Source organism: Notothenia rossii, assembly GCF_949606895.1.
Source record: "Notothenia rossii genome assembly, chromosome: 8".
NCBI lineage: Eukaryota > Metazoa > Chordata > Actinopteri > Perciformes > Nototheniidae > Notothenia > Notothenia rossii.
Genome location: NC_136906.1, coordinates 3,802,167 through 3,826,995, shown reverse-complemented (window position 1 = coordinate 3,826,995; position 24,829 = coordinate 3,802,167). Strand labels below are relative to the sequence as shown.

Sequence of the window (24,829 nt, the reverse complement as noted above, 5' to 3'; positions counted from 1 at the left end):
AGTGAACATCACAGCTGTCATGTTAACCCTTTGTTACAAAAAATACAACCAACATGCATCAAAAGTGACCCGAATTAGTTTTAATTGTAAATATCTTTGCAATAAATTACTTTACCCATTCAGGATTCCAGGTATTCCTCAATTAACCTGTTTTGGATCAACACCAATTCTAATTTTTATTTTTCCTTTCTCACTTTTTGAATAAAAATTATGTTTGTATCACTACACTTCTAAGGGACAACATAGGTCAAACATTACCCGTATTCTTTTGCTATGTTATTTCATGCATGGCTGAGTGTTTCTTTACTATACATTTTCAAAAATAATTAATCTTAGCAGTGATTTGGATCAAGCATGTATGATGTAGTAATACAAAAAGTATTTTAGTTCACACAGTGTGACATTAGCTAGTCATGTTAGCTTGTAATATATAGAGCAGAGCTAACTAGCAAGTTAGCCGAACGTTAGCGGTTAGCTGTTTACTGAACATTAACAAACTGAATTCCACTGTAAGGAAGCTGTGAAACTTTACATTAAACTTGGACAAATAGCTGTGTCCCAATTCAGAGGCTGGGTCCTCCCTCGCGGACTGCGAAATGAGACGGTCTACGAAATGAGACGGTCCTTGTACGTCACCGGCAGTTACTCCTACATTTTGCCGCCCCCGTCACCTAGCAACCAGCTGCAGTCACAAGTGCCGGTAATAATTTCTGACACTAGGCAAAATATTTCTGTTTTCAAAACTGTTTTCAAAACTGTCCAATATGGAGTCAGATCTAGCTGTACTTATTTTGGTGTTATGTTTAAATTATTTTCCCGAGGTCGCAACAGGCCCCCGCGAAGAGGGCTTCATTTTCCCCGTGCATCTGGATAAATTGCGCAGTCTGTTCCTTGAAATTGTTGAAGTAAGATTTGTATAACAAAAGCAGTTAAATAAATAAATTAGCTTTATAATGAATCCCAACAATATGAAAACCAAACAGGGTTTAGAAATATTTTCACTTCATATTATTTTATGTATGTAATATAAAGAAGACATCTCCAATTGCCCGTATATTTAAATACACAAATTAAATAGGTTTACTTTTCTTTCATGTCGTTTACTATTTGGGTGAGTACATTTAAAAACGAATCCAGCTGAAACCGTTGTAGCCGTTGATGGGACGTTACAAGCCTTATATATTTTTTAAAACTCATTCGTCACCGTCACCCGTTGCATCCTGGGATATGGATGTATACATCAGATGTATCCTCTAAATCGGGGGAAAGAAGGCTGCATTTGTGGGCCGCATTCGGAGGAGTCTTGTCTTTTTTTTTTGTTGGGACAGCCTTCGTTTGGCGGAAGTGACGTATGCGGTCTCCGAATGCTTCCCCAGGAGGATGCGGCCCCTGAATTGGGACACAGCTTATGTCTCACATACACAGTTGCCTTAGCGACAAGAGGCAGATATGAAATCTCCCTTCTACACAATATAATATTTGCAAATATAGAGTAGTGGCTGATGTTTTAGTCAGAAACAGGTAAACTGTAGTGTACACGTACTACTAATAAATAACTTTAGTGCGAGTAAGTTACGTATTTGCACTATAAGAGACTGTATATCAACGCAGCCTCACTCGCACTTTCTCGCCACATCTGGCCGAACAATGAAACCTAGCCAAAGTAGCTAGATAGCATTAAACATATAGCTGCTAATGCTATCAATATAATGCCGATTGAATAATGATCACAGAAAAGAGTGTAAGCTACATTAAGTTAAGATAAAAATAAATATAATAAAAAAGAAGAAGAACGGCCTAAAGGAAAATAATTGTCATCCAGGCAGCTAAACTCAAACAATAGTTAGCTGTTCAACATTGGCAAAACATATTTATTTAAGTTTAAAAATATGTATTTAGACCCCTAGCTTGCTCACATTATGACAATATATCTGCTCACACACACACACACACACTGTTAAAAACGTTTTGTTTCTGTATAACTTACCTAGAGTTAGACTCTCCTCCGCTGACATCCATCCTCCACAGCAGCTAGAGGTGAAATGGCAGTTGGGACATTTGATTGACAGTTGGACAGTTGAAAAACGATACATTTGAAAAAACTCAACCGTGATTGGGCAGGACAGTGCCCAATGTTAGTGCCCAATGTTAGCCCAATGTGCATTTTTATTTTTTCTATGTAAACACGTGTGTGTAAAATAGTTCAGAAATGACACTGAATGTGTTGAATTGCCTTTGACACAGCAGTGTGTTTAAAAAAAATTACACATTAATTCTAGGAGTGTAATACTTTTACAAACACTATGGTAATAATATGCATTCATTATGACAAAATCATACTATTATAGGAGTGTTCTATAGTGTGTTCAAAAAACAACTACAGAAACACTAAATATTATACTACAGTAGTACTATTTAAAATAATATAGTCTTACTGTAATACAGAAACACCAAAAAAACACTATGGTAATACTTTTACAAACACTATATAATAATATGCATTCACTATGACAATATCATGCTATTACTATAGGAGTGGTCTACAGTGTGTTCAAAAAACAACTACAGAAACACTATATATTATACTATAGTTATACTATTTAAAATAATATAGGAATACTACAAAGATCTAGATACACAGTATTACTATTGAAATATTATAGGGCTACTATAGCTTGTAAAATGGCACTACAGAAAAGACTATAGTAATACGATAGCTGGTGAAAAATACTATAGAACTCTACAAACTTACTATAGGATACTATACAACTCTTATAGTATACTATAGTAATACTATAGTTAATTTTCGTAAGGGGGGATACGTTGTAAAGTTATTTTACATGTTATAAAGAGAGTAGCGAGTGACGCAATTGATAGTTTTAATTTGTACGTCACACCAGGTGTAGGACTCAAAGGACTCTGGTTAATGAAGAGGGGAGACTCGTCACGACCAGCTCATTTCTAGGATCCGGGTTAATGATCCGGATGAATCAGGACTCGCCCATCTCTTCTTGTGAGTTCACATTACACATCAGTAGATGGCGGTAATGCGCCCAGAACTGTTTCCCTACCGCCAAGAAGAAGAAGAAGAAGATTGTTGAAGACTGTTGAAGACGATAGAAGAACCATGTGCTCACCTAGTTGGTCTGTTTGTCCGCGTTATTACATTTGAAGACGATGATACATCATGGAAGGGAACGACCGAAGGTAATAAATTATGTATTATGCAACTCAGTAGACATTCGCTGCCTTCCTACCTTGTAAGTTGTCTGTATGGCCGTACCAATAAGTTAGCGCAGCATGCTTGGTCTTGAAATGTTCGTAAGAATCCATAGATGTAGAATATCTACATTGTTCATCTTGATGTGTTTTTCAATTCTTACAAACCAACTGAATCGATCTGCTTAAAGAAATAACAGCATCTGATACATGTAGACTCTGATTTGAATGCATTCCATTTTGTGTTCTTCCTCAGACACCATACCAATCTTACTGAGGGAGAAGAACCTGTGCCCCTACAGTCCGCCGGTTCACCTTTTTATCAGTGCCCATTCTGCTCTTATAAGACTGCAGAAAGGCATTCTGTGATTTACCACATAAAAAATCATGCAACGGTGAAACATAAAGGTAAAAGCCAATGTTAGAGCATAACTTGAACAACAAACAAAATGCATGTGAACAGACAACATACATATGTATATATAGGTACTTTATTTATCCCAAAGGAAACTGATGCACAAGCAAGGTAGAAAGATACATATTTAAAATACTAGTAAAGGGTAAAAGTAGAAAACTGAGGTATTACCTTTATACTGGTGTACAGCAGAAATAGCCTTAAATATGCACTGTAAATATACTGCATCTATAAGCATATAAGCACTACATACATACATACATGTATTGCTACCAAAAAGAGCTGCAAAATATTGTTAACTGTCAGCCACTGTCAGTTGCAGTGCTATTTTGCTAGTAGATTGACAATTGTTGCACATCTTTTAATAATCTTAATCTGTTGGATAGTTTACACAAACATTTTCTTAATTCTTTATAGTTGATATACTGATTATCCTATTTTGTCAGTTGACCATCAGTTTATCTATCTGTTTACATCTGTGTATTTCTGCTTTTATTTATGGCTACTGATTATTATGTTACTTTTAACTTATGTTAAGTATGATATAACATTAATATAGTTAAAGCATGTGTTTCTATTACCCACTATGTGGTCTGAAGTGCCACTCAACTACGCACTTCCACTGTTGCTATTGTCCAGCTACACTAATCAGAAGAGACCAAATCACCAAGCACCTCTCGAGTCACAGTGTGTTGGACAATACAATAACTGGAATCCTGCAAAAAAGAAAAAAAAATTGAGAAGTCATATAAGAAGGAAACACACAGATCATTTGGACAACATTTCTGAAGACCGTTATCTCAGGTCACAGTGTGTAGATGTTAAAAGAGGGATCTTTGCTGTGGAGAAGTCATTCCATGGCCCAGCAACCCCAGTTCATGTCATCAAAAATACTTGGTCACAAACACAGAGGTCAGAGTGTGAGGTTGATCAGTGTAATTTAAATGCAGACTTTGCATTTAGAAGTGGTCTCCTCCCATTTGAATGTCACCACATTCGGTCCTTGTGCTTTTGTCCTCGTGCCAATGTAACAAATGTTGCTCTGACTGAAAAGGAACTGTGTGTAATGGTTCAAAACCATTGGTTTGGGGAAAATCGTAAAAAAGAACTTTTAAAGAAACAAGAAGATGCTAAAGTGGAGGATGCACCCCTATCAGCTCTTCTAACTGTTGGTGGACCCCAGACGAAGTTCCATATCTCTGCTTTTGAACCTTCAGTGTCATACTACAGCAGGCTTGGAAGGGTAGTTGTGGCATATGACACAAAGAAAAACACTTGGCATTGCCCTTGTACGATTTCCAAAAAGTCATGCATCCATAAGGCTATAGACAAATGGCATCTTTTTGAGACAAGGAGGGACCTATTCAAAATAGTTAAGAGTACAGAAGAGAACTCTTCACTGAATGAAGGCCAACTGAAGCACTCTGACAAAGAAAATCACCCAATCACTGACAGAGGTATTGAAAGGATTTTGAAATACATCACGTCTCACAAAAAAATACCACCTGAACTTCCCGTGACACTGGTTGCAAACTCCAGAAATGCAAAGGCTCCACTTGGATTTCCTAAGCATCTTGTTCCTGCTGAGGTCACTTGCAAGGAATGTGTTGAACAGTGTCCTCAGCGACCCCCAGTTGATCACCAGTAAAGCGAGGATTTTAACATGCTCTGGCATAGTTGAAGGTCAGTGACATTGCATGGATGCTGTAGCCTACTTGATAACTAGCGATAGCAATTTTGTTTTGCTTTAAAGTGTATTGCTGAAACACAATTCACATAATGTATTTGTATATGACATGTATGCTACATTTGCACTTTCAGGCATATCGACATACACATATGCCTGTGTTTCCTGTGGGTATCACCCTGCAACAGTGGACATGGATCTTCATAAGAAGGGTGTTTTCAGTATGCCTGGTAAAAAGCTTAACTGAGTTGAATTTTCTATACAATAGAAATAAGTCAATCATAACTGAAATACATTGCAAGATCTCAAAGCTTTTTAAAAGTGTTGTAGCAGTGGTTTATCGTGTTTTGTTCAGTTTTGGTTTTACATTTTCAGTTTCATTCAACTGATTTTCTTCTCAGTCAGTGAAATCCAAAATCCACCTCAGCAGTATGATGGTGAAAGACTTCTGGGATGCAGTGACTATGGAAATCCTAAGCCATGGTTTCTACCCTAGTAAGTTATCTGTATCATCAGTTTTAAAGCAAGGAATTGCTGTGAAATGGTATTTCAACACTAGATCACACAATCTAGGGCAATTTGCTCATGCATTCTGGAAGTTATGATTCTATGGAAAAAAGTAAATTGCACTTTATATACTTAAATGTTTGACATATATTTCAGGTGACGGCAAGAATCCTTTCATTGTCCGTCCAAGTTATCAAAACTGGGCACCGTGGATTGGACAGCATACCAGAAAGTCAGATATTGTGTTCAACACGGAGTATGCCAAGATCCATGTGCCAGATGTCTCCACTGATGCGGACATTGCACATGTGGTACAAAAAGGTATATTTAAATACATTCATGCATTTAATTAGTATGAAGTTTTTATATTTAGTTTTTAAATTATATTTAGTCGAGTGCAGATTTGTATTTGTACTTCTTGTAGTTGTCCAGCAGATGATGCTGTTTGTCTCATTAGGATATCCATACACCCCGCCCATCGGACGTCCAGCCCCGCCCACATCTGACCACGCCCCATTCCGCGTGCTGCAGTCAGGGCCTATTGTGTTTATGTGCAAATGAAGAACTCTATGTTGGAAAGCCTGCTGACTGTTACTCCAAAACATCTGGAGTAACAGTCAGCAGGCTTTCCAACATATCTGGAACAATACATGTCTAAAATATGTTGTGTGATATTAAAGTAACTGATATGTATTACTTATATTGGCCAACTATAAACAGCTATGTTGTAAACATATCTTTAAGATACCTAAAGTATGTGAAACTGTGTGTGTATTGAACTGATGGGGGAGGGGGCCGAAGAGAGGGAAGTCTCTGAAGAATGTGTGTGTGTGAAAGCTGCAGTAATATTGTTATGCCTCAAACTTAAGGGTCCTCGGCTGGCTCGCGCTGATTCGCTACGGAAGCTCGTAGTTTTTATATCACCCAATGAATGGACTCTACTCTTCTGGGAGGAGAATCCGACACAACTCCTCCCCGTTGTTTTTGCATGTAAGCCTGTTGTGTCTTTAGACCGCCCTTTTTTTGTCTTCAGGCGGTCCAGATAGTAAGAATTCCCAGAGTGGAAAAGAGCAGGAGTACTCCTTTGTATTGTATTGTTAACTTTTATCATTAAAACACATTATTGTTTAACTTGTATCCTGGTGTTTTTGAATCCCTTCCTTTAAGATTTCACCCAGCTCACCAAACGAACACGCGGAGCCGAGGTGGGCTTCAGACCACACTCAGACTCCTACAACAGGCACCCCAGAAGACCTTGCCCTCAGAACCATCCGTCAGGATATTCAGACTCTGCACAGAGCCTCAGTTTCTTTCCAAGTCTCCACTATAAAGCAACCAAAGAAGTATTTCCAGATAGACAACGCCTTTACTGCTCAGCGCCTCGGGTTAGCTGAACATACCTATCAAGTGGCTACCCTTCAGAAAAGGTACAAGCACCTCCAAGACTTGCCTCTACATGGGTTCAGTCAAGTCTCACCTTTGTTGCTGATTGGAGCTGACCAGCCTCACCTCATAAACCCAGTGGAACCTGTGCGTTTCGGACCACCTGGAGATCCAGCTGCAATCCATAGACGGCTTGGATGGACACTTCAAGGGCCGGCACAGATTCTTCAGTCCCAGTTACAGCCTCACCAATGCCTTTTTACATCCCTCAGCCCACTTGCATTCGAGGTGCAGCGCAACGTGGAGAAGTTGTGGCAAGTTGACACCCTGCCTTACAGGTCTGAGAAGGAAGTGACCGGGTCTAAGGAAGACCAGGAAGCCGTTAACCTACTGGAGGCTAAGACAAAGCGACTAACCGTGAATGGAGTGCTTAGGTATGCAACACCTATGCTAGGGAGAAAGGATGCACCACTACGCCAGGCATCCAAGGAAGCAGTATTGCCAAGCCTCAAGAGTACAGAGTTAAAGCGGTTTGCCATACGTGGTATGGCCATCTCCCAACCAAGGGCATTGACTCCAGATGTCACACCGTTACGTACTTGGAGTGATTTAGTGGAGGCCAAAGCCAAGGAACTTCATGGGGCGGCCAAGCTTGGTGACTCATCGTCAACTGACTTTCCTGCAGCAGAGATGTACAACAAGGCAGAGCAGAATGTTCTAAGACAAGTTCAGCTGGACAGCTTCACAGAAGAATACCATCTACTAAAGTCTGGGAAACCTATCCCTTCTAGCAGTCGTCTCCTATGCCTCGCGCCTCCGTATGACATAGACGGCGACCTTATCAGAGTTGGAGGCAGACTCCGGCAGGCCGAGGACCTTGATCCGACAGTTATGCACAAAGTTGTACTTAACCCCAGCCATTCGTACACCAAGCTCCTCATTCAACATGTTGATGCTCTTCTCTGTCACCCTGGACCTGAGAAAGTGTTTGCCGAGCTTCGCCGCACAGTATGGATCCGGCGTGGACGAGAGGCTGTTAGGCGGCACCAGCACAGCTGTACCGAATGCCGTAGATGGAAGGCAAAACCTGCTTCCCAACAAATGGCTGACCTACCCGTGGCCCGCCTCAGGCTATTCAAGCCTGCTTTTTACTCAACTGGCATGGATTGCTTTGGCCCCTTTCTGATCAAAGTGGGACGACGCAATGAGAAGCGGTGGGGTATTGTGTTCAAGTGCCTCACCACAAGGGCAGTTCACATTGACCTACTTACCTCTGTCGATACAGACTCCTTTTTAATGGCCTTCAGAAGGTTCATTGCCATCAGAAGTCTACTCCGACAACAGAACCAATTTCAAAGGGGGAGAAAGGGAGCTCAGGGAAGCATTCGCCAATATGTGTCCAGAGCTCCAGCAGCAACTGGCGAAGCAACGGATCAGTTTTCGCTTTAACCCACCAGCAGCACCACACTTCGGTGGCGTGTGGGAACAAGAAATTCGCTCCATCAAGACTGCTCTGTACACTACCATTGGCTCTTTTTATTTTATTTTTATTTAACCTTTATTTAACCAGGATAGGTCTCATTGAGATTAAAAATCTCTTTTTCAAGAGAGTCCTGGCCCAAGAATGGTAACAGCACAGTTTCAGACAGTTTTACAGTTACAAACAATTTAAAAAAAACACACAATCACAACACAGTCATACACCAAGTTTAGCCAAAGCATTTACAGACACAGCGGCCTGCTTCGAGGTCAGTTAAAGTTGCTTTGAGTGTTTCTAATGAGACCAGCTCTCTGAGTTTCAGCTCAGTTTGAAGCAGGTTCCAAGCTTGAGGGGCAATGTAACTGAACGCCCTTTTCCCAAGTTCAGTACGGACCTTTGGTACAGTTAAAAGGAAAAAGTTCTCTGAGCGAAGTCGATAGGATCCAGTGCATTTTTTATTTATGTACATACTTAGATAAGGGGGAAGAGCACCAAGAATAGCCTTATATATAAGGATGTGCCAATGTTTCAGTCTACGCGTGGTCAGGGAAGACCATCCAACACGAGTGTATAGATTGCAGTGGTGCGTCAAGGATCTGAGGTTTGTGATGAATCTCAGTGCACCGTGGTAGACGGTGTCCAGCGAGTGAAGGCACTGAGAAGATGCATTCATATAAACCACATCTCCATAATCCAGCACAGACAGAAAGGTTGCAGACACTAGTCTCTTTTTGGCCTCATAGGAAAAACAAGACTTGTTTCTAAAGAAAAAACCTCATTTTATTCTTAATTTTTTCAAGAGTTCCACAATGTGTGGTTTAAAAGAGAGCGAATTGTCAATTATAATTCCAAGATACTTATACTGCAACACAGATTCAACCTCCGTCCCCTGCAAGGTGGTGATAGGAGGAAGGTTCAAGACCTTGGCTTTTGCTTTCGAGAACATCATTAGGTTTGTCTTGGCAGCATTTAAAACAAGTTTCAAATCACACATGTTGGATTGTACAATGTTAAAAGCATTCTGGAGCTGACAAAGAGCCTGCTTCGGGGTGGACGCAGAACAATAAATAACTGTATCATCAGCATAAAAATGCAAATTTGCATTCAAAACATTGTTATTAAGACTGTTAATGTAAATAATAAATAACAATGGTCCTAAAACAGATCCCTGTGGCACACCCTTGGATACCGGAAGAGATGTTGAAGTTAAGCCTTCTGCCCGCACACACTGTGATCTGCATGAAAGATAATTCTTGAACCAACAGACAGCCTTACCTGAAAGACCGATACTAACAAGTCTTTGTAACAGTAAGGTATGATCCACTGTGTCAAAAGCCTTTGTCAAGTCAATAAAAAGTGCTGCGCAATGCTCTGAAAAGGTGAGTGGTGAAGTGCTCATGACAGTTCTTACTGAAGTTGAGAGCATCCTAAACGCAAAACCCTTAGGGTATGTTTCTTCCGACGTGGCTGATGTTGATCCTGTGACCCCTAACTTCCTGCTCATTGGTCGAGCTGACAGCTCCCTGCCCCAGGTGGTATATCCTGCATCAGAACTGCTAGGGCGGCGAAGATGGAGACATTCACAGATATTGGTTGATCGTTTCTGGTCTGCCTTCGTGAGACACTATCTGCCTAGCCTTCAAACTCGAGGCAAGTGGCAGAGACAAAACAGAAGACATCAAAGTAGGAGCGGTTGTACTGCTTGTCGACCCACAGCTTCCATGAGGATTATGGCAGATTGGGCAAGTGACCAGAATATTTCCTGAGCCAGATGGTCACATCAGAACAGCAGAAGTGAAGATACAGGACAAAACCTACACCCGGCCTATAGTTCGTCTTATTGTCCTCCCAGAGATCCATGACGAGGACAACAAGAGATCAGATCCCTCATCTGAGTAGTTAGCCTTTCCATGGAAGCCAATTTGCACTGCAAATTGGGGGGCGGCTATGTTGGAAAGCCTGCTGACTGTTACTCCAGTGCCCTCTGTTGGCGGCACGCGCAATTGTAACTATCAAGCACATGGAGCGCAGCTGTTAGGAGAAAGGGAGAAAAGAACGTCATGTTGACGGAGCGCAGCCTGGACCTTCAGTGGCGACCTAGTGTGTGTGAGCTTTGTGCGTCTCTGAACAACAATAAGTTAATTTTACTCGCATGGGACTGGACAGTATTAAGCCTTTCACGACATATTAGTTGTTTTGGAGTTAGCTAACTCCGGTTATTATCGACAAGTTGAGCTAAGCTAACAAAGCTAATGCTAGCACTACGTAGCTGTACTTCTCTCCATCTGAAATGTTATGTTTGACCCTGTTGGCAATGTCTAATGTTTAGATGGCATATTAACCTTTTTTACTTTAAGTTAAAGGAATTATCTGTGCAGTATATTTCCTTTGTATGTGGAAGGGTTATATTACAACCTGCCTGTTGAGCAGTCAATTAGCCTGGTAGAATATGTTATTTAGTACTATTAATGCAAAAGTTATGCATATTTTCACTGTATAATATATTGGAATAATAGATTCTAATTATACTTGTACCTTTGTATTTCTCTCTTATAGACCACACACATATACATACACTACACCTGCTCCAAGGCTGTAATACTGTGACTGTTGTGTTGATATCTTCAGTAAAAGGAATGAACCGCTACCAAGACTCCTGTGTTCTTACCGACACCCCAAGGCGTTCGTCATTCCGAGTGGAACTTTCATTATACAGTCCTTATCTAATTCCCTACTTTTCACTCTATGAGGGGCTGTTAGGGACATTATTCAGAAATACCGTTCACACACACGTGAAATCCAAAGTTATTCACATTTACATGTGAAACACTCTCACACACATATGAAATGCTCTCATATACACATATGAAACGCTCTCACACACATGTGAAACGCTCTCACACACACATGAAACGCTCCCACACACATGTGAAACGCTCTCACACACACATGAAACGCTCTCACACACACATGTGAAATGCTCTCATATACACATATGAAACGCTCTCACACACATGTGAAACGCTCTCACACACATGTGAAACGCTCACACACACATGTGAAACGATCTCACACACACACATGTGAAATGCTCTCACACACACATGTGAAACGCTCTCACACACACATGTGAAACGCTCTCATGTGAAACGCTCTCACACACACATGTGAAATGCTCTCACACACACATGTGAAACGCTGAGTTCAGTATTGAAACAATTTGCTTTTCAGTTAAAAAAGGAAGGCCTTCCTGTCACATGAAGGAAAATCAGGACATTCTGATGTAGAGCTTCAAAATAAAAGACCTTTGAAATCTCTATTATATATAAATGAACAACCAAAACTCTCCAGTATCAAAGACTTATTTCACTCCAGGGTGAATGATGCTATCACCCTGGAGTGAAATAAGTATTTTATACTGGAGGGTGTTTGTTTTATTCTTATCTAAAAACAGAGGGATGACAGCTCATATAATAGAGATTTCAAAGGTCTTTTATTTTGAAACTCTACGCCAGAATGTCCTGATTTTCTCTGAGTGGGGTGTCCTGCTATCACCCTGAAGTGAAATAAGTCTTTGATGATTGACCATTTTCTATTTATTCTTATCTAAAAACAGAAGGCCCATATGAGATTTCAAAAGTATTTTATTTTTAAACTCCTGAAGTTTTACATTCACTCAGTTATAATGTGGAAGTTGTACGTAGTTTGTTTTAAATTATTATTGATCACATTATATAGTGCATATTTCTTAATTTAATCTCCAGTATATATGAATATGTTTGGTATATGTTATTGACCGAGTAAGCACTTTTATTTTGAAGGCAGTTTTTCCAGGCCTCTACCGTAATGCATAGGATATTCGCGCACCGCAATATAACGTGTGGGCGGCTGGCTTGACGGCAGTAGAATAAAAGTGTATTCATTCGATTAAGAAATGCTTTCATTCTTCAATATGGAATAAAAAACTCAACGCAGTTAACACAATAAGATGACTAACATTTATCATCTTTCCTCTTTGTCTCTTATCTATAATTATCCATTATAATGCTTTTGTGCTTTTTTAATCTTTATTTATTTGTTCCCCTCAACACCACTAAATCAATTGCAGAGCAAAGCAGTGTTGTGCTTGATATCGGGGTGCACAGTCTCTCGATACAAGGGGAGCTGTCATGGTCCGTTTCCCGCCGTGGGACGGAAAGAGGGACGATAGCTGACCGTCCAGGGCGTTCCCACTTGCAGCTCCAACAGTCGTTTGCGGCCCGGTTGTGGCCACGTTCGATAGCGTTCGAATAGTCTCAGCTGAGGCCAGAATACCACTTAGCATCGCTGCTGCATCAGTTAAGCTTTGTCCAGGCTGCTGAGCAGACATGATGAAAAATATTGTTTTCGCTTTTTTGAAATTCGCGGTTCTTCGCTGTTTTTTTAAAACGACTTCCTTTAGAACTGAGATGCCTTCCGTTTCAACTGAAATCTCTCTCACACAACATACTGAAATCCCTTTCACACAACATACTGAAATCTCTCGCTCACACCTGAAATCGTGTGAGTGCGTTTCACATGTGTATTAGAGCATTTCATGTGTGTGTGTGTGTGTGTGTGTGTGTGTGTGTGTGTGTGTGTGTGTGTGTGTGTGTGTGTGTGTGTGTGTGTGTGTGTGTGTGTGTGTGTGTGTGTGTGTGTGTGTGTGTGTGTTTCACATGTGTATATATATGAACCAGTTTCATGTGTGTGTGAGTGCGTTTCATATGTGTGTGAACGGTATTTCTGAATAATGTCCCGTACGGCCCCTCGTAACTCTCACTGGTTCAGAACCTTTTTCCTCTCTTTTCTGACTTTATGGGTATTTGACTTTATGTTAAATACATAACAATAAGAGTGCAGACCATCTAATACACTTCACTATGAATCCAGAACAACACAACTGCAGGAGTATGGATACAGCGAGATGTTTGCATGCATTTGGAGCCGATTTGGGCAGAATCCAGAAGAGTGGATCGTGCTGTTCATCCTATGTAATCTATATGTGAAGACAAAAGTCTAAATATTTAAGATAAAGCTGTGAAACAATCTCAATAATTGGCCGCAAAAAATTAAGGTTTTTTTAATGCATAAAAGGATACATGTTGAGATAGGAAGTTCTAATATTTTAAGAGAAGAGCTTGAATATTACAAAATAAAAAATGCAAACTCTTTTGGCTCCTTCCTGTCTGGGTCTTTCTTGGGTTTGCTATATTCTAGCTCTATTCATGTTTTTGGAGTTTTTTTCTAGCTCTATCCCTGATCATTTTCAGAACCTGAAGGCTCTATGCGGACTATCTTCTGGTTCTCCTCTGGATCCATCCACTATCTCTTGTCTCTGTCCAGTCAATTACACTTATGTTACTGGAGCAGGTAAAGCATACAACAGACACTTTCAGCATTATCGGAGCACGCAATGGAAGCTTGGATGAAACACAGCGGACTTCTAAACAATGAACACACGCAACTTTGAAGAAATAAAGTTGGGTTTTATGCGTTCTAATATTGCAATGCAAACCCATGATGTAATGACAGTAATTCAGAATAATTGAGTAATTGAATGCTCATTTCAGTAGATTTAATCAAACAAAACATAAACATATTGGACATGACCTCAAGACTGTAACCTCTTCACATTCTGTTGAAATAGTCAATTACTAGCCTTATCTCACACATTGTTGTTTTGAATCACTAATATGTGGATGACAGTTGAACTGCATGATGTAACATTTATGCCATCTGCTGGAAAGAAGACGTATCGCTCTGTTGGCGTTGTTTTGTCAACAAAAACAGAATGAAGCTCTCATTTCATAAACAATCTTTGTGCACAGACACCGTCCTGCAGAGAGCACACAACCCAACAGCACGTTGTTGGTCTCGCATCACTTTACAAAACGTTTGCATTAAGACACTAAGACTAGCTGGTCCCTTGTAAAGGTGAGTCCACCTTAAATGAGCAGTGGGTGATCAGCAGGTGAAAGGCAGGACACGGGAACTTGGTCCTGAGGAGATGTAACGATTATTAAACAAGAAATAGTCCAGTCAAGGGGTTGTAGAAATGAACATTCAGTGCATGACATTAAGGATTTGGGGAGATGGCCCTGTGGGCCATCTAAGCTAATTTACAGATGGCCCTGAGCCCAATAGAGATTGGCCTGAAAAATGCGCGCGGACAAAATGGCATGAAGGGTTTGGGGGGCTCCCCGTAGAAAATTTAGATTTTTGCAGGTCTTAGATGCTGTCGGTTGCATTCTCTAGACCAGGGGTCTGCAACCTTTTTGACCAAAAGAGCCATTTTGCTCCTTTTTCCCAAACATTTTTTTGTCCGGAGCCGCAAAACATATTTCATAGCTTAATAGCTAATAACGTTGTATTTATTGTTATATCAGACAAAAACTACAGTTTTTTTGCATTTATTAGGCTATTTATTACATTATATAAAACTGTTAACCTCTAATAAGAAACAAAGAACTCCTATAAGGAGAATTAAAAATAATACACAAGCCTACTTTAAAATAAATTAAACACAGCACTTGGGGAGTCCTCTGCACATTTGAAGGAAAAAAATATATTATTAAAATGGGCCCACTTTGAAATAAATAAAACATATAGCTGCACCCTAAAGAGAGTTAAAGGTAGGGTAGGTAAGAATGGAGAATCCAGATCGAGTGCGCTAGAATTTGAAAATACACAACGGGAAAAAATATGCCTCTTCCTTCAGACTTTCTTACAGAGTCCCTCCTCCAACACACACGAACGCGCATCATCAATGAAGCCACGAGATAAGTTTGTGCACAGATGGAAGGCTGACAGGCAGGTAGGCCATCCAGTTACTTTAGCCGGGCCGGCTAAAATGATTGGTCGTGCTTTTTACAGCGCTACGGCTTCCAGAGGTTAATTTTTGTATGTATTTATTGTCAAAGCATTTAATATATTCATTGCTATCGGGACATTAAGAGCATTCCATGGAATATAACAAAAAGTGTTTTCGGAAATAAATGACATACCCCATTGAATTATGACTGAAGATTGTCAGCTGTCTTCCTCTCCCGTGTTGTTCCTCGACACGTAAAGGCTGCAGCACCGTTGACAACTTCTCTCTACATATCAAACATACCGGTAAACCAGCATCGTTTTCTGTGAAAGCATATACTCTGTCCACACAGAATTAAATCCTGTGTTCCTCCGGTACTTTTCTTTGATTTATCTATAGTTCGCTCATCGAGCCGGGAGTCAGGTTATTCACCCGCAGGAAAAGGCGCTGGCGCGGGACCGTAGCAGGATGTGACGCATATTTTAGTTGACCTAATTAAAACCGTTTTGTTTTTTATTTATGTGTCACAGTATCACCTCAAAATACAAGATACGAAACATTTTCAACCGTGCAACAAAATATAAATAGTCCTACAAATACTTTTATTTTATATCCTTCTTATTTTGTCTAAGCTCAAGGGAGCCAGAGCAGAGGGCTTAAAGGGCCGCATGCGGCTCGAGGGCCGCGGGTTGGCGACCCCTGCTCTAGACTGAATTATAAGATGAACCACCACAATATTATATTGTACAATTTCAATTTTATTCTTCATTTCACTTGTTTGTTTGTTCTTGTTAGTGTTTGCTCGCTTGCATGCCCTGCATAGCTATAAGAAATACTTAAGTTGTTGATCAAGACACTTTCCATCTGATGAAGGCAAATGCCTTCCCAGATGTAAAAAAGTAGAAAACATTACATTCAGTTATAACTGCCAAAACAAACATTATTTACACTATTATGGCCCCTGTTAAAAATGTTTGTAATGTTATCTACTGTAAGTTGGTCGAACGAATGCTTCCTCATCCGGAAGCTGACCGAGCAGACCCGAGCAGCAGTCGAGAGGAGCCGAGCGCATCCGCCAAGCACACAAAATGGCGACGTCAGAATTCCCGTTAGCCGGCAAATCTAAATCTCTTCGGTCACAATAATTTCCCTTTAGCGCAATACCGCTTCAGTTGCGCCACTTATGTGACAGACAAGAAGAGTATGTGACAGACAAGAATAGTCAATTATAATGGCTAACACTTAATGTGGAGAAAGAGATGTGCTGTATGGGTTGATTGTGCGTTGATCTGTTGGTTATGCCTCGGGGTTCCGGTGGGCATGTAAACAAATGCATAATGCTGCGCTATACTTTGCGGCCTCACCCGGTTGCATAGCGACACATATTGTTTAGGTGTCTTTTAATAAGCAGGTAGTCATATCATTAGCTAGAACTAGCTGGATCTGATCGATATGGACATAAACGCGAGTGAAGTCTAATCTGACGGGAGAGAGATCAGCTGCTGCTGACGAGTCGACACGCAGCTCTGCATGATCACATGCAGCGGTGAGCGGACAAAACACACACTTCAGGTTAGAATATCACACGTAGCTATTTTAATTACCTCTCAAACTACCGTAACTAGTTATAGATATGTTTAGTTTTACTGTCGGGTCACTCATTACTGGATCCGTGAGCTGCATGATACTGGAATAATAGATTGCCCGATCGGGCAACCAGCAGGTGAGGCTTCATGGCCCGAGCTAAATACTAGATGGCCCCGGGCCATTGGGCAGTCCTTAATGTCGAGCCCTGACCATTTGTGATTATTAGCGAATCGGTTGCAGGTGGGTGAAAACAGGCTTAGGGAGTAACGTATTACATGTAACGGCATTAGGTCATCAGGATACAAAATAGACAAATGTATTCCCTTACCAACACACTTGGTCTTTTTAAACGATTACGCCATTTAAATATTTTGTCACAAACTTTGCAGATCTATTGTTCCTCTCCTGTGTGGACTCTCATGTGTTTCTTTAAACTTCCACTCTGTGAAAAAGCTTTCTTACAGACTGAGCAGCTGAATGGTTTCTCTCCTGTGTGGACTCTCATGTGTATCTTTAAATATCCACTCTGTGAAAAAGCTTTCTTACAGACTGAGCAGCTGTGTGGTATCTCTCCTGTGTGGACTCTCATGTGTTCCTTTAAACTTCCACTATGTGAATAAGCTTTCTTACAGACTGAGCAGGTGAATGATTTCTCTCCTGTGTGGACTCTCATGTGTGTCTTTAAACTTCCACTATGTGGAAAAGCTTTCTTACAGACTGAGCAGGTGAAGGGTTTCTCTCCTGTGTGGACTCTCATGTGTACCTTTAAATATCCACTCTGTGGAAAAGCTTTCTTACAGACTGAGCAGGTGAATGGTTTCTCTCCTGTGTGGACTCTCATGTGTGTCTTTAAATTTACACTCTGTGAAAAAGCTTTCTTGCAGACTGAGCAGCTGTGTGGTATCTCTCCTGTGTGGACTCTCATGTGTCTCTTTAAATTTCCACTCTGTGAAAAAGCTTTCTTACAGACTGAGCAGCTGAATTGTTTCTTTTCAGCACTACGTTGTGGATCACTGACAGATTCATGTCTATTTTTCAGTGAGTTTGAGCCTGATGCAGGTTCTCTGGTCTCTTTCCAATCAGCACTGTCTTCAGTGTCAGGTTCAGAAGAGTCTCCAGTGTCAGGTTCAGAGGAGTCTCCAGTGTCATGTTCAGAAGAGTCTCCAGTGTCGTCCTCAGGCTTTGGTTGTAAACTGCTCTCTGGATCTGAGCTCCTGGCTGGTTCTGGTCCTCGACAGTCCTCTCCATCAGATTCTGTTTCCATGTGTTCAGTTTGTCTTTGATGAGGCTGAGAGGACTGAGGTTTCTCTTCATCATCTTCACTCTTCACAGGGTCAGGAGTGAAAGTGGACTTGGTGATATCAGCCTCCTCCAGCTCCTGAAGCTGCTCTCCCTCCTGTTCCTGCTTAATATGTGGGGGGGGCTCTGGGTCTTCCTGGTCCAGACTGGTGCTCCACTCCTGCTGGTCAGGGAGAAGCTCTTCTTTAACCACCACCAGCTGCTGGACGTCTGCAGGAAACAGGAAACACACAGTCAGAACAAACTGTTAACTGTTAGCATTTAAAAATCTCATCACCATTCCAATGGGAGACATTTGGCAGCCCTAATTAATGCCTTTGTTTTTATATTTTCACATTATCTTTCTTAGTCCCACCTATTGTGTATTTGTGTTGGCTCAATTCACCTCATGTAGCCCAGGCCCTTTCCACTTCCAGTTAAAAATGTAAAAGGTTTTTTTCTTCTGGCGTAGCACTAGCCGCAATGTAAACAAGGAATTGTATTTGGGATCGTTCACAGATACACTACGCCTACAGTATAGAATGAAAATACTCCTGCATTCAAACCTTATTTAAGTAAAAGTATGCAAGTATTAACAGAACATTTGACGGCACCTTCCTATGTAACAGTAATGACAGTGCAGTAAAACTGTCACTTTGCTTTACTGGTAATTTATTCAGAGTTCAAGGCACCCTTAACCAGCATGGCTACCACAGCATTCTGCATTAGCCAGCAAAATATAAATCATATTCTGGATTTGTTAACAATTTTTTGTTCACTAGATAATTCCAGTTAAAGGTGGGGTAGGTAAGTTTGAGAAACCGGCTCGAGATACACTTTTTGTTATATTCCATGGAATGCTCTTAACATCCCGAAAACAATGAACATCTGAAGTGCTTTGACAAAAAATCCGTAAACAAATGTCATCTGTGGAAGCCGTAGTTCTGTAAAAAGCACGACCAATCATCTGAGCCGGTCCGGCTAAAGTAACTGGATGGCCTACCTGCCTGTCAGCCTTCCATCTGTGCACAAACTTATCTCGTGCCCTCATTGGTCATATGTGCGTTCGTGTGAGTTGGAGGAGGGGCTCTGTAAGGAAGTGGCAGATTTTTCCGGCTGTGTATTTTCAAATTCTAGCCACTCGAGCTGGTTTCTCCAAAATTACCTACCCCACCTTTAATGTGTTCTTTTATAGTTTTGATGTCTTCAGTATAAATCTAGAAAGCAGAACCAATTTAAATAAAAACTTCGAAAGAGAAGATGTGTCCAAACTTTTGACTGCATCTAATACTAGTGTATATCTCTCTCAAAATATATATATTCTGTGTATATATACAGAATATATTATAAATACATGTTGGCAATAATTGATTGATTGATGAGATTTTACATTCATGTATATTAATGTTTTAATTACTTAATGACCTTTGAACTAGTTCCAGTATTCTTTATCAAGTAACATTTTTAGATGTGTTTAATTTATTATTGAACATATTTATTAGGGATGCTCCGATCGCCAATTTTGGGGCCGATCGCCAATCGCCGGAATCAGTATCGGCCGATGCCGATCAGCGATCCGATCGAGTGGGCGGGGCCCATGGGGATCTTCCATTTAAAGTGATGTTTAAAACTCAGTTAATGGGGCTCATTCACTGGAGCTTCCACAAACAACAACCAACATAATTATTACATTCAAATAAAGTACATTATTCAAGTTTACATTAACTGTGGATAATAACACGGGAGAGATGAGTGGAAGCGCTCTCTGTCTCTCTCTCCTTCTCTCTCCTTCTCTCTCTCTCCTGAGAGCCTGATCGATCGGTAGAGAGTGAGTATCGTCCGATATCGATCGGTGTCCGATCGATCGGAGCATCCCTAATATTTATTCATTGATTTATTTATGAATTATTTCCCGCAATTTGAATTAATCTAAAGTATTTGTTTTTATTTGCTTTTACACATTTAAAAAGAAAAGTTGAATAAAGAAGCACATTAAAACTAAAGTATAAATGTATGTCACATTTAACCAACTAGTGCCCACATGCATGGGTAATATTTAAATCAGTACATTAAATGGCATATTATTCAATGTATGTATTTTTATAAATATATTTATTTTGGTAGGTTTGCTCTTCCGTAATACATTTTAATTATTATAATAAAGTAAAGGTGTCTAATAATACTTACATAATTGTACTTACGATATAAATGCAGTACTTGAACTTGTAATGGAGTATTTTCACAGTGTGGTGTGTGTACTTTTACTTCAGGATCTACTACCTGCAGCAAGTGCTGATAAAGGGTCTAAAGTGTTATTAATGTGATAATAAAGTGCTACTGAAGAGTGTGAAGTGTTAAGGGTAAAGGGAACAGACCTGCTCTGTGTATCCGAAGCTGAGGCTGTAACACAGCGTCCAGTAGTTTCTGGAGTCTCTCGTTCTCCTCTTTGGAAAGAGACAGCTCCTCCTCGAGCTCTGCTATTGTTTTTTCAAACAGAGCAAATATCTCTTCAGCAGCAGCAGTGAGTCGCTGCTTCTTCAACGACAGCAGCATTTGGACTTTACTCATGTTTACTATATCACCTTTTCCTGCAAACTCCGTTAAACACACCGTTTCTCTCTCCATCAAACTCTCAATCTGACGAGTGTTGCTAACGTGTTTCCAGCTAGCATGCTAAGCTAGCTCCTATAGTCCGAGGTAAACGCTCCAGAAAAAAGAGCACACAGTCCATTCAGAGGTTTATCCAAACACACAGATGATGGATCAGTAGTGCTGGAGCTCACACACACTTTCTCAGGAACACACAGAGAGAGAGAATCGTAGTGACGAGACGCCACGTGGATCCAGGTTCTTCTTCTTCTTCTCTTGCTTTTGGCAGATTGCAAACAACTTGAAAGGTGCATACCGCCACCTACTGTATATGAGTATTAATCATCACATCATTCCAACTCTTTAACCTATGTTTTAATCAAAATGAAATTAAAATAAATCAATAAAACAATTAAATAAATAAAACAAAAAACAAATCTATGTTCTTTCCTGACCTAATGTTAAATTATTTTTCCTACCTCAGTTTCACTCAAGAATTTAAACAGTGCCTTTCTGGTAGCTCTTACTCCCTCTCCTTTTGTTCCCAAAACACCAACCACACTCCACTCCCTCTCTGCCTCTAAGACTTTAGCCTTTAATTTTTCTCTTTCCGCTTTATAGATGTCACAGTGTAACAAGATATTTTCTACATCTTCTTTTACTGCACAGTTCCCACACTTGTTACTGTCACTTTTCCCCATGATATACAACGTACTATTCAAAGCCGTGTGATTTATTCGGAGTCTAGCCATCATGATTTCCTCCCTTCTGTTTCTTTCTTTATGAATATTAATTGTAATTGTATTTTGTACTTTGTGATAGTCCTTGCCTTTCTGGTCTTTCTCCCACCTTTTCTGCCAGATCTCCATCCCTTTCTTCTTAATGACTGCTTTCCCTTCTCCTTCTCCAAGTTGAACTGGTAATGTGCTTTCCTTTTGTAGTGCACTTTTTGCTAATCTATCAGCACACTCGTTCCCTTTCACCCCCTCATGTGCAGGCACCCAGCAGAACTGCAGATCTATGCCGCTCCTGTGCAGTCTTAACAGGCTATGATTCAGTTCTATGGGAATGTCTTCTCTGACAGTTGTTGTTGATTGTATGCTTTGTAATATGGACAATGAATCTGTACATATAACCACCCTATCTGGTCTGACCTCTTCAACCCACTGCAATCCTATTATTACAGCAAGCATTTCTGTTGTATACACTGATAACTGATAAGATGTTCTTTTTAAAATAGATATTTTAAAGTCTGGGATGTATATGCCAACTCCAACACACTCTTCCTTGTTCTTTGAACCATCTGTATACATTTGTAGGTAATTGTAGTACTTTTCGTTCAGATACATACTTCTTCTTTTAATTCCCACTTCATTTATTTGCCACCCTTTTTTCCTTTCTATGATACTCATATCTATTTTAGCTTCTGGGAACAGCCATGGGGGAACACTGCCATAGGATCCAGGGCCCTTTCTCATTTAATCAAATCCCCCTCCTCGACTCCTCGACTCCTCGACTCCTCGGTCCTCCGGTAGTGACCCGGAAATGGATTTCAGCGCGCCATGTTGAAGGACATCTAATTTCTCTAAATGCACTTCGAGGACCGAAGATCGAGCATCGAGGAGGCTCTCTGGAGGAGCTATAACTGAGGATACACTGATGGGTCCTCCACGGTCCTCCACGGCTCCTTCGTAGATGCATTTCCGGCAACAGTGATGTTTAAAAGAGTCATGACGCACGGTCGGACTTATCTCAGCCAATGACAGCTCTGTATACACCCCCTGGATATTATTTATTAACTGCTTTCATTGCGACGCGATGTTTACAGAGAGAACAGCTGTGAGGTTCGTGCAGAAAGCAGAGCAGTGTGTATAATATATATCACTCAGTATAACAGGCCTACTCTCTGTATTTGCTTTAGTTTAGTAGATAACTACAAACAAAGAGTCGATATTTTTCTAAGACCATTTAGTGCTTCACATAATAAAATACACAACGGCTGTAGCCTGATTATGTGCTTTAGGAGCTGTAGGTGTGTGTGGTACAGTGTGTAGATGTGTGTGGTACAGTGTGTAGGTGTATGTGGTGCAGTGTGTAGGTGTGTGTGGTGCAGTGTGTAGATGTGTGTGGTACAGTGTGTAGGTGTGTGTGGTGCAGTGTGTAGATGTGTGTGGTACAGTGTGTAGGTGTGTGTGGTGCAGTGTGTGCGTAGATGCAGCGGACAGACAGGTCTCAGTTGGTTTGGTGTCCTATGCTTACTTTTAATACGTGTAAATAAAACTTTTGGCCCGTAATTTCAATTCCTAATTGTAGCGACCAGAGGGGAGGGGGGGGGATATATCCAGTCTCTGATTGTGTTACGTTATTATGAGAGTGCTCTGTTTGATTCTGAAATTGTATATATTTATATATAAATATATACATATATATGTGTCTAAGTGTGTAAGTGTGTGTGTGTGTGTGTGTCCGCATCTGTAGCCTGTTATTGTCTCATTATACCGCACTGTGAATGAAACAAAGTAAATATATAAGTCATCATGAACACATCTGTCCATCAGACAGAGGGCTGCTGTGCCTCCTGTCATCATTAATGGACGTCTCTTTAAAATGACCGCTCAGAGGAGAGGAGTTCTCATTTCTCTAACCGCCTGCTGCTTCCCCTCCTTCCTCCTCTCCTCGGCTCCTCCGCTCGCATCTCCTGTGGGCGGGACTAAGTCTCGAGGATAGGAGTCGAGGAGGGGAGTCGAGGAGGGGAGTCGAGGAGGGGAGTTAGAGAAATGAGAAAGGGCCCAGGTTCTTCTTCTTCTTCTTCTTCTTCTACTTTTTCCGTCTTCTTCTTCTTCTCTCGGTTTTTGGCGGATTGCAAACAGCTTTAAGGTGCATACCGCCACCTACTGTACAAGAGAGTGTATCACCATATCATCCTATCACCACTTGTGGAATTATACCATTGTGTTGTTTACGTTGTTTTAAATTCTTCCAATCAATCCTTTTTCACTCAAATACTTAAGAATGATCTGTGATCTGTTCCAGGTACAGGCAACTGGAGCGGGTGGAAAAAAGAAATGAAGGGCTGAGAAAAGCTCAGGGACACAACTTACAGGTCAATTCACCACCATGTTAAATGAACACTGACATCTTGTTAAAGCCAAAGGGAAAGCCTGGAAGATTGGTAGAACCTACGCAAAACTGAATTACCCTTTAAAAGTGAAGGCGTTGGCTAGTTATGAAAACAAAGTGCTTTATATGTTTTTTCTTCAAACAAGGTTGGAGACTCTTTGGCCTAATTTCTAAGGTCACAAGTAACACTCAAAGGTCACCTTTAACAAGGCTAAACACACTTTAGAAAAATTAAAAAGTGCTCCCCTGGTGTGACACTAGGAGAACATTGAGCGTTGACCCATCATGACACACAAGACCACTGAAGCACATTGGAGGGTAAGAGCATTAAACTATCAGGGAAGTTTGGAAAGAGTCTTTTGAGGGAGTAGATTACAACTACACCTAGCTCAAATCTTGTGACGGTGTGACATAACACATCGTACTCAGATGTTGGGGAAATATTTTCCAAAGCCCATAACTTTGACCCAGTTTATCAGTTCTGTCCTGACTGAGCACACGCACCTGTAACCCTGGCTGCTGTGCTCTCAGTACTCTGTCTCCCTGTTCCTGCCTGATGGCGTCAGCTGATAGAGGTGTTATGATTCTATCTTGTTATGCAGCATGTTGATTAGTCTCTCTGAACTAGCTAAATACATGGGTCTGGGGTAGAGTTCTTCAGAATTGACGCGGCAACTCTACCGTGAAGTCAGAACCTCTGGCTCTTGTGAATTCTCCGGCTGAAGCTCCAAA

The 24,829-nt window shown here is 40.7% G+C and overlaps 2 protein-coding genes and 1 long non-coding RNA gene across 11 annotated transcripts in view; 1 reads left to right on the top strand and 2 right to left on the bottom strand.

Moving 5' to 3' along the window:
* Window positions 1–2,121, bottom strand: part of LOC307015345 (adhesion G protein-coupled receptor F5-like) — an 84,480-nt gene extending 82,359 nt beyond the window's left edge. For all 9 annotated transcript variants that reach the window (XR_013801480.1, XR_013801481.1, XM_079643876.1 and 6 more), the window contains exon 1: window positions 1,988–2,121. The gene's annotated coding sequence lies outside the window, so the exon portion shown is untranslated. The remainder of the gene's footprint in view (window positions 1–1,987) is intronic.
* An 893-nt stretch (window positions 2,122–3,014) lies between these two features.
* On the top strand, window positions 3,015–6,397 carry LOC307016583. Its single transcript, XR_013801853.1, has 4 exons — window positions 3,015–3,207; window positions 3,476–3,627; window positions 5,985–6,149; window positions 6,286–6,397. It is a non-coding gene; the product is annotated as an uncharacterized lncRNA (long non-coding RNA).
* A 7,868-nt stretch (window positions 6,398–14,265) lies between these two features.
* Window positions 14,266–21,258, bottom strand: LOC307016524 (uncharacterized protein). Its single transcript, XM_079645649.1, has 2 exons — window positions 20,764–21,258; window positions 14,266–18,619 (listed from the first exon to the last, which is right to left on the bottom strand). The coding sequence occupies exons 1-2, from the start codon at window positions 21,011–21,013 to the stop codon at window positions 17,502–17,504; spliced, it is 1,368 nt and encodes a 455-aa protein (XP_079501775.1). The 5' UTR covers window positions 21,014–21,258; the 3' UTR covers window positions 14,266–17,501.
* Window positions 21,259–24,829: the final 3,571 nt, after the last annotated feature.

Coding starts and splice junctions, on each gene's coding strand:
- LOC307016524 (XM_079645649.1), bottom strand. CDS start 21,013: ATGGAGAGAGAAACGGTGTGTTTAACGGAGTTTGCAGGAAAAGGTGAT. Junction 18,620..20,763: donor GCTTCGGATACACAGAGCAG/GTCTGTTCCCTT, acceptor TGTTTCCTGCAG/ACGTCCAGCAGCTGGTGGTG.